The sequence below is a fragment of the Rhincodon typus genome, chromosome 13, assembly GCF_021869965.1.
Source record: "Rhincodon typus isolate 14 chromosome 13, sRhiTyp1.1, whole genome shotgun sequence".
NCBI classification, from domain to species: Eukaryota; Metazoa; Chordata; class Chondrichthyes; order Orectolobiformes; family Rhincodontidae; genus Rhincodon; species Rhincodon typus.
The window spans coordinates 3,028,811-3,039,246 of record NC_063344.1 but is presented as its reverse complement, the minus strand read 5'-3'; the positions used below and the strand labels follow the sequence as shown (position 1 = coordinate 3,039,246).

At 42.8% G+C, this 10,436-nt stretch overlaps 1 protein-coding gene across 1 annotated transcript in view; it reads left to right on the top strand.

The window, feature by feature from the left end:
* LOC125484697 overlaps window positions 1–9,712 on the top strand; it is a 25,655-nt gene extending 15,943 nt beyond the window's left edge. The window contains exons 4-5 of the mRNA XM_048604480.1: window positions 5,816–5,922; window positions 9,585–9,712. Of these exons, the coding sequence (XP_048460437.1) occupies window positions 5,816–5,922; window positions 9,585–9,712 (235 nt within the window). The remainder of the gene's footprint in view (window positions 1–5,815; window positions 5,923–9,584) is intronic.
* Window positions 9,713–10,436: the final 724 nt, after the last annotated feature.

Below are 10,436 nucleotides of genomic sequence, written 5' to 3'. Positions count from 1 at the left end.
CCCCCCCGACACACACAACTCTCTCTCCCACACACACACAAAGACTCTCTGTCTCTCCCACACACACACTGTCCCACACACACACTCACACACACAATCACACACACATACACACTCTCTCTCTCCCACACACACACACACACAGACACATATATAGACACACACTCTCTCCCTTTCTCACACACATAGACACACACTTTCTCCCTTTCTCTCTCTCTCACACACTCTCTCACACACACATTCACACACATTCACTCACACACACACTCTCTCACACACACTCATACACACACACTCACACACATTCACTCACACACTCACATTCTCTCTCACACACTTACATACACACACAGTCACACTCACACACACTCACACATACACACACTCACTCACACACACTCTCACATATTCTCTCACACACTCACAAACTCACACACTCTCTCACACACTCACACACTCTCTCACACACTCACACACACACGCTCACACACACACACACACACACACAAAACACACTTACACATACACATACTCACACATACACAGACTCTCACACACACACACAAAACACACTTACACATACACACACACATAACACACACACAACACACACACACATTCACTCACGTTCACTCACACACACACAACACACACAAAACTCACTCACACATACACATACACACAACACACACACACACATAACACACCCATACAAACACAACACAAAACACACTCACACATACACACACACTCTCTCTCCCACACACACACACTCTCCCACTCAAACACACACACACATTCTCTGTCTGTCTGTCCCACACACACACTCTCACACAGCACACACACACACACGTACACAACACACACACACAAGACATACACACACATCCTCAATCACATACACACACTCATACACATTACACACACACATACACACACACTCATTCACACATACACAAACACACACATACACAAACAAACACACACACACACACACACACACACGTACACACATGCACTTCTCTACCCTCCGACACACACACACTCTCCCACACACACACTCTCCCACACGCACACAAAAACTCTCAGTCTCTCCCACACACACACTCTCCCACACACACACACTCACACACACAATCACACACATATACACACTCTCTCTCTCCCACACACACACACAGACACATATATAGACACACACCCTCTCCCTTTCTCACACACATAGACACACACTTTCTCTCTTTCTCTCTCTCACACACACACACACACACACACACACACACATACACACGCACATACGCACACGCTCTGCCTTTCTCTCTCTCTCACTCAGACTCACACACACACACACGTGAATCTATGGGGTGAATTTGCATTTGCAGATACATTCTATTTTGTTCAAAAAGCACACAATTTATAGTCAGTCAGTGTAGTGTTTTATAAATTTCTACTTTAGAAATAAAACCAGTCCAACTCCAAACCAAAACACAAACAGATTCTAAACAAGGCCTCACACCTAACATGCATTGTCTGACCTAAAATTTCACCTTTTCTTTACACTGATAAAACCTTTAGTTCTCTCAAGGCAGTGGCTTGAAAGAAATTTGGGAATTTACATATCCATATTAATCAATTAAAACCTTCTAACTGATTAAAGATTTAACAGCATCTTAGGTTTGTTTAATACATCCTCATCAGTTGTGTGACCCTTTGATCTTTTACTTATAAATTCTGTGTCTGATACTACCCCTCTCACTAACACCTGAAGAAGGAGCGAGGCTCCGAAAGCTTATGATTTCAAATAAACCTGTTGGACTATAACCTGGTGTTGTGTGATTTCTGGCGTTGACCATCCCAGTCGAACATTGGCATCTCCACATCATTTCTGAAAGAGCGCTCTTGTTGAGTCCAGAGCGAAACCTATTTGAGTTTCTGAATGAGTGATTGAAGGACTTCTCAATATTGTATTTCCTGAGCAAGCTATGTCTGCCAGGATTCCAGAGGTGACACGATTGGATAGTGACCTGACCACACATGCTTCAATTTCAGAACAACAAACTTCAGAACATTCTACAGCGATCCTTTTTGCCTTCAAGAGTATTTCTAATGACCAGAAAGTACTGTTTGTTTTTCTTTTTTTAAAGTCTGCTGAGAGAATTCCATTTTCTTTTCACCAAACAAATATGTGTCTATGTGTTCGTCTGTGCATTTTGAGGATATTTAGAACAAAGAACAAAAAAAATTACAGCACAGGAACAGGCCCTTCGGCCCTCCAAGCCTGCACCGATCCAGATCCTCTATCTAAACCTGTCGCCTATTTTCCAAGGATCTGTATCCCTCTGCTCCCTGCCCATTCATGTATCTGTCTAGATACATCTTAAATGACGCTATCATGCCCGCCTCTACCACCTCCGCTGGCAACGCGTTCCAGGCACCCACCACCCTCTGCGTAAAGAACTTTCCACGCATATGTCCCTTAAACTTTTCCCCTCTCACCTTGAAATCGTGACGCCGAGTAATTGAGTCCCCCACTCTGGGGGGGAAAAAGCTTCTTGCTATCCACCCTGTCTATACCTCTCATGGTTTTGTAGACCTCAATGAGGTCCCCCCTCAACCTCTGTCTTTCTAATGTAAATAATCCTAGTCTACTCAACCTCTCTTCATACCTAGCGCCCTCCATACCAGACAACATCCTGGTGAACCTCCTCTGCACCGTCTCCAAAGCATCCACATCCTTTTGGTAATGTGGCGACCAGAACTGTACGCAGTATTCCAAATGTGGTCGAACCAAAGTCCTATACAACTGTAACATGACCTGCCAACTCTTGTGCTCAATACCCCGTCCGATGAATGACAGCATGCCGTATGCCTTCTTGACCACTCTATCTACCTGCATTGCCACCTTCAGGGTGCAATGGACCTGAACACCCAGATCTCTCTGTGCATCAATTTTCCCCAGGGCTTTTCCAATTACCATATAGTTTGCTCTTGAATTGGATCTTCCAAAATGCATCACCTCGCATTTGCCTGGATTGAACTACATCTTCCATTTCTCCGCCCAACTCTCCAATCTATCTATATTCTGCTGCATTCTCCGACAGTCCCCTTCACTATCTGCTACTCCACCAATCTTAGTGTCATCTGCAAACTTGCTAATCAGACCATCTATACCTTCCTCCAGATCATTTATGTATATCACAAACAACAGCAGTCCCAACACGGATCCCTGTGGAACACCACTGGTCACAGTTCTCCATTTTGAGAAACTCCCTTCCACTACAACTCTCTGTCTCCTGTTGCCCAGCCAGTTCTCTATCCATCTAGCTAGTACACGCTGGACTCCATGCGACTTCACTTTCTCCATCAGCCTACCATGGGGAACCTTATCAAACGCCTTACTGAAGTCCATGTATATGACATCTACAGCCCTTCCCTCATCTATCAACTTTGTCACTTCCTCAAAGAATTCTATCAAGTTGGTAAGACATGATCTTCCCTGCACAAAACCATGCTGCCTATCACTAATAAGCCCATTTTCTTCCAAATGTAAATAGATCCTATCCCTCAGTATCTTCTCCAGCAGCTTCCCCACCACTGACGTTAGGCTCACCGGTCTATAATTACCTGGATTATCCTTGCTACCCTTCTTAAACAAGGGGACAACATTAGCAATTCTCCAGTCCTCTGGGACCTCACCCATGCTCAAGGATGCTGCAAAGATATCTGTTAAGGCCCCAGCTATTTCCTCTCTCGCTTCCCTCAGTAACCTGAGTAACCACTCTTTTTCCTGCCCTTCTGTACAGCAGAGCCAGCCACGGTGCCATGAACCTGGCTACTGCTGCCTTCCCTTGGTGAGCCATCTCCCCCAACAGTATCCAAAACGGTATACCTGTTTTGGAGGGAGATGACCGCAGGGGACACCTGCACTGCCTTTCTGCTTTTTCTCTGCCTTTTGGTCACCCATTCCCTTTCTCCCTCAGTGATCCTAATCTGCGATGTGACCAATTTGCTGAACGTGCTATCCACGACATCCTCAGCATCGTGGATGTTCCAAAGTGAGTCCATCTGCAGCTCCAGCGCCGTCATGCGGGCTAACAAGAGCTGCAGCTGGACACACTTCCTGCACGTGTAGGAGGCAGGGACATCAGCCGCGTCCCTGAGCTCCCACATTGAGCATAGAACATAGAACAAAGAACATTACAGTGCAGTACAGGCCCTTCAGCCCTCGATGTTGCGCTGACCTGTGAAACCAATCTGAAGCCCATCTAACCTACACTATTCCATTATCATCCTTATGTTTATCCAATGACCATTTAAATGCCCTTAAAGTTGGCGAGTCTACTACTGTTGCAAGAGGAGCATAACACAGGTCTGGGATCTCCTGCCATTTTTACTCTTAAGCTTAGCTTAGTCCTACTATAATATCAAATAATAGATAATTGAAATGAAAACATTTTTACCAATCATCTACTTACCAGCACACAATAAAAAAACGGAAAAGAAAAACACTTACCTTATCAACACACCAGAGTGGTTTTATTTTGGTCAGAGGAGGAGGGTGGGTGGGAGATACTACACAAGTAGTGTGTCGGGTTTAGCCACTGCCCAAATATACCAGTTCACTCACGTTCCGAGAGCGCAATTCGACCGCTCCCACTCAGCTCTGCTGCCGAAATGAAGAACTTACCTTCCCGGCAGCCCCCCGGTCCTCGCTCTCACCGCTCCCGCTGCTGCTGCAAAAGTGGAGGCCGCTGATTCCACGAAGTAAGTATTTTAAAATAAAAAGCTCACCTTCCCAGCAGTACCCTCGCGCTCTCTCGACTCCCACTGCTGAACAAATATTTATACTTCTTTATTACTGACTATGAACCTTAACCACTGATTATTGAATGAGTTTTGTGATAATAAATCAGGAATTGCGTTTACTAAGAAACCTGGTTGATGGATCTTGTTGTTTAAAATTGGATCCAAATAAGGTACTTAATTGGGCATCATGGTAAGTGGAAAAGGTATTTTTATTTTATGTTGTAACTCATAGAGTAGTGGGACTATAGTGACACTGCACTCTTCTAGCCTCCATGATAACAATATTTTTGAATGTGTCCTGTAATCTGACTGAATGTGTTCACCATATCCTTGGAAATATTTAACTTGCTTTTGGGGAGTGGTAGCATGCTGATAATGTCACTTGACTAGCAATCGGGAGCTCCAGATTAATGTTCTGGAGACATGGGGTTTGTAACTCCCCAGTGCAGATGGTCAAATTTGAATTCAATTTTAAAATAAAGATGTAAAAAAAGTTAGCCTAATGGCAACTGCTGTCAATTGTTGGAAAAACCCATCTGGTTCACTAATCACTTTTAGGGAAAGAAATCTACCATCCTTACTCTGTCTCTACCTATTTCTTATGGTCCTATAATTGTTGTGCTACTTTCGTGTGAGGGCAGCTGTACAGTTAAATAAAGTTCCACGTACAAAGTGTGTGGCTCTGCCATTAACTTTACAAAAACAGCATCTACTAATCTAATTCACCATTTAAACATATTAAACAGTGTGAAGACACAGTAGTGGCTCAATAGATAGAAGCTACACTTGCCACAGAAATTAGTAACTGGTCGGAAGTGATGCAAAGTCCATGTACATTTCAATACAAGGTGTTGTTGAGATTAAATAGTCAAAGCTAACAGAGGATGTTACAGCAAATTATAGGCCAGCGTTTCTCTGTTTTTCTTTCTAAAATAATTTAGAATTGAACCATCTTATTTATCGCCTTTTTTAAATCTCTGGACTCTTCTTATTGGAATTTTCCTTACAGGCTGATCAAGTTTTCAGATCATTTGACAGAATTGGATCTGGATAATAATTGCCTGGGTGAGCTGTGTGGAAAAGAAATACTGAAAGCCTTAAGGGAGAGGAAAGAAGGTACTTTCAGTTGTTTTTTGTTATCATTGTATTAGGTACATGAATAAGAAAGGTTTGGAGGGATATGGGTCAAACACAGACAAGTGGGACTGGTTTAGTTTGGGACATTTGGTTGGCGTGGATGAGTTAGACCGAAGGGTCTAATTCCATTCTGTATAACTCTATGACTCTATTAGTTTATCAGCAACTTAGAGCAAAGGGGATAGCTACCCAGCATATTGATTCCAATATTTGTAAGAGAGTGAGGAGCGCAGTTGTGGGGAATGATTTCAGAGCCAGTGTCACTGGAGGTGTCTGTTTCTCTGAAGTCCTGTAGATATTTCACAGGGCAAAATGAGGCAGCACAGGCTTGGAGGGCTGAAGGTCCTGTTCCTGTGCTGTATTGTTGTTTGTTCAATTTACCTTGGGGTCTTCTACATTTTTGTTGCTGGCTGCCTGTTCAGTAGAATGTGAAGCAAGGCTACAGTCGAGCAGCAGAGAAATTGTAGGAGAGCGGAGTGGGTGTTTAGAGAGGGGAAGGGGCAGCATCATGGTAATGCCAACGGATTGGTAATCTAGGAACCCAGGTTAACATTCTGGGGATGTGGGCAGCCGGTGAAATCTGAGTTCACCACAAATCTGGAATTGCAAGATATATAAGAGCCATAAAACCACTGTCAATTGTTCTAAAACCCCATGGAGTTCATCCATATCCTTTAGCAAAGGAAATTTGCTACCTTACCTGGTCCTTTTTGTTATTCATTCACGAAATGAGGGCATTACTGACCAGGCAGCATTTATTGCCCAGAGGGCAGTTAAGAGTCAACCACATTCTGTGCGTCTGGAGTCACATGTAGGCCAGACCAGGTAAGGATGGCAGTTTCCTTCTCTAAAGGACATTAGTGAACCAGGTGGGTTTTTCCTGACAATCAACAATGGATTCGTGCTCATCTTCATGGACTCTTAATCCCAGATTTTTTTAAAAATTGAATTGAAATTCCACCATCTGCCATGGGGGGATTCAAACCTGGGTCCCCAGAACATTATCTGGGTCTCTGGATTAACAGCCCAGCAATAATACCACTAGGCCATTACCTCCCTGTCTGGCCCATGTGTGACTCCAGACTCACAGCAATGTAGTTGACTCTCAATGAGGAATAAACGCTGGCCCAGCCTGTGACACCCAAATGTTATAAACAAATTTTTAAAAAAGTGTGTGGGGAAGAGATTGATGGATCATACAGAGGTAGAATCAAGCATCTGCGAGGAGAGAAACAGTGTTAATGCTTCAAATCCAGTCTGACTCTTCACCAAACTTATACTGGATTCAAAACATTAACTCTGTTTCTCTCTCCGAGACATTGAGAGACTGGCCAGGTTTCTCCAGCAATGTCTGTTTTTAATTTCACATTTCCAGCATCCACAGTATTTTGCTTCTGTAAGTGTGTTGGGTCATTGGTGGATGCAGAATGGGAATATTTCTGCTGTAGGAGCAGTGCTGTAAATGTATTTACATAATGATAGAATCCCTACAGTGTGGAAAACAGGCCCTTCAACCCAACAAGTCCACACCAATCCTTGGAGCATCCCACCCCCCTAAGCTACACATCCCTGAACATTACAGGCAATTTAGCATGACCAATCCACCTAACCTACACACTTTTGGACTGTGGGAGGAAACTGGAGCACCCAGAGGAAGCCCATACAGACATGGGGAGAATGTACAAACTTCACACAAACAGTTGCCTGAGGTTGGGATTGAACCCAGGTCCCTAGCGCTGTGAAGCAGTAGTGCTAACCAGTGAGCCACTCTGCAGCCCCAAATAGATCCAGAATTTTTACCTGCTAAGTTTCTCGTAACCCTGAAAACACAAACAAATGGGTTAAATATTAAAAACTTGTCAAAATAGAGATCATCGTCTTAAAAAGTTTTACCCACAAATGCACTTCCTTGTAGCGCCTTGGTGATGTACAGCCTTATTCTGTCTCCATTAAAATTACAATCTGGTGAGTCAGGACCTGTTTGAAATTTTTAAAATTCTAATTTCTCGCCTAACTCAAACTTGCCTTTGGTGAGTAGGGGATGTGAGTTAAGCTTATCCTTACTGTGTCTATGGTGACCGCAATCTGGAGAAATTAGTCTGCTCTGACAGTAATATTATTTTTAAAACTCTGAAAGATTGGGTTAACTTACCTTAAATAAATCCATGCCAACTGTCTTTGATTTCTAATTGCTATTAATTCCATTTCATATCCTGGATTCTAAGGGTTTTCCCAAAATAGCTCCACACTGGTGTGGGAATGAGAATGCATTGATGTATCATTATCCAAGAAAGTACCTATCTGAAGGTAATGAGACATTTGGCCATCCCCCGAGGCAAGTTATAATTGCTGAGAACAAACTTTCTTATTTTTGAAATAAAAACAGAAATTACTGGAGAAACTCAGCAGGTCTGGCAGCATGAGTGGGAAGAAAGCAGAGTTAACATTTTGATTCCAATGACTCTTCATCAGAAGTCTGTGACTTTAACAAGGGAGAACTGGCATTACCTACTCTTGCTAACACACTATCATTACTTGCTGCACAACAATGAAGGAATTTATGATGCTACTGTTTATTGTTCCAGCCACAGATAACTATGTGATGAAGGCAAAAAAGGAGAGAAAAAGAGTGAAGAGAGGCTAGTTAAGATTGTTTTTTAATCTAGAATTTTACAGAGATGGCAAGTTTCGGTCAAGAAACGTCCTGGTCCAGAAGACTGGTCTCTTTTTAAACCATCCTTCGCTGCTTTTTCATTTCCAGTGAGCCAAGTCCCCTTGCTTCTCCCTGAAGTAATTTGGAAGGTGGCAGAAGTCAAGCGAAGCTGGCCAGAGGGCCCACCTTACTTCTCTCGGGCTTGAGCCTATTTGAATGAAAGACTGTTAGACCCTCTTGCTGTCACCCACTCACAACACTCACCAATGCTCCCTAAACCTTCATGAACTCCCCACCCCCACTCATTCCACACCCCCACCCCAACATTGTCTCCACCATTGACAATTTAACAGAAATGTTAAGAACTAGGACTTTTAATAGAATAGACAACAAGAAACTGTTTCTATTGCTAGGAAGCTCATAAAACGGAAATCACAGATTTAAGGTAATTGACAGAAACTATCTGTGAGTGAAATTAGATACTATCTTATAAGGTAAGCTATTACTACAATAATTTGCACACATTTAATAAAATACCACACAGTGTTTATGATGTACACTTTCAGAAAAGATGGTGGAAGGAAATGCAACTTTTACTTTCAAAAGCATATGAATTTAAAACGGAGCAACTCACAGTGCAATGGTGAAAAGGCAAAGGCATGGGACAAATGCTATTGCTCCTACAAAGAGCCAGCACTTTTAGGATGGGCCAAACAGCCTCCATCTGTATGAGTTGTGGCTAAAACAGTTGATGTGTGACTGCAGTGTGACTGTTTGATGTGTTTGCAGTTTGGATTTGTTAGTGGTTAACACTTGGGTTCTGCTGTAATTTCACATGATTAACATGGCAACAGCTCATGATGCAAGGTCCCATGCCAATAAAACAGAAAGGAGGAACATTATGTATGAGCTTCATCTCCAGTTGGAAGGTGTGCACTGACAGTCCTACTTTTGGGAAAATGATGTGTGGTTTTCCTTTCCTTTTCAGCAAAGCTGCAGAGTTTAAGTATCAAAGTGACGGCTCAAATGAATGAGGATACTTTTAGCAACATTTTGAACAATTCCAAAAAACTGAAGAAAAGTAAAAGAAAGAAGGTAAACAACAGCATGGAATAACAGCAGGAAACCACTGAAAATGTTGTATCTCAATCTAGTTTAGATACAGAGTTCCTGAGCTTAAGAGAAGGTTGAAGTAGCATCAGTGCATTAGAAATGGGGAGACTCATGCAGAGGAGATTTAGTTTAAGGACATGAGTGTTCTGTGCTCACCAGGTGACCAGCTGGTCAAGATGGAATCTCTAAACTGGCCGTATCTGCACATCGAAGAGGTGCGCATGATTGCATTTCTATACATCTCCCTTTTTATACAACAAAACCTTCCAGGCATTATCATGTACATTTCGAATAACATAGGGGCAGGAGTAGGCCATTCAGCCCCTTGAACCTGTTCCACCATTTAATGAGATCATGGCTGCCTTTGGCCCATATCCCTGAAGACCTTTGCTTAACAAAAATATAATTGTCTCAGATTAAAAATTAACAACAAATCCAGCATTCACTGCTATTTGTGGAAAAGAGCATTCCAAACCTACACCACTCTTTATGCTAATTAATTACCCATGTTACTCCATATAAAAAAGACTGTCCTCAAGCATTAGCAACTCTAAGGTTTTGGAGTAGATCTGTAGCTCGGGTTGTGGGTGTTGAGGTTGGTTGGCTCGCCGAGCTGGTTTGTTGTTTTGCAGATGTTTCGTTACCGTGCTTGGTAACATCCTCAGTGCAGCCTCTGATGAAGCGTCGGTGTGTTCTCCCGCCTGGTTTTTAAACTCTGGGGTCCGTT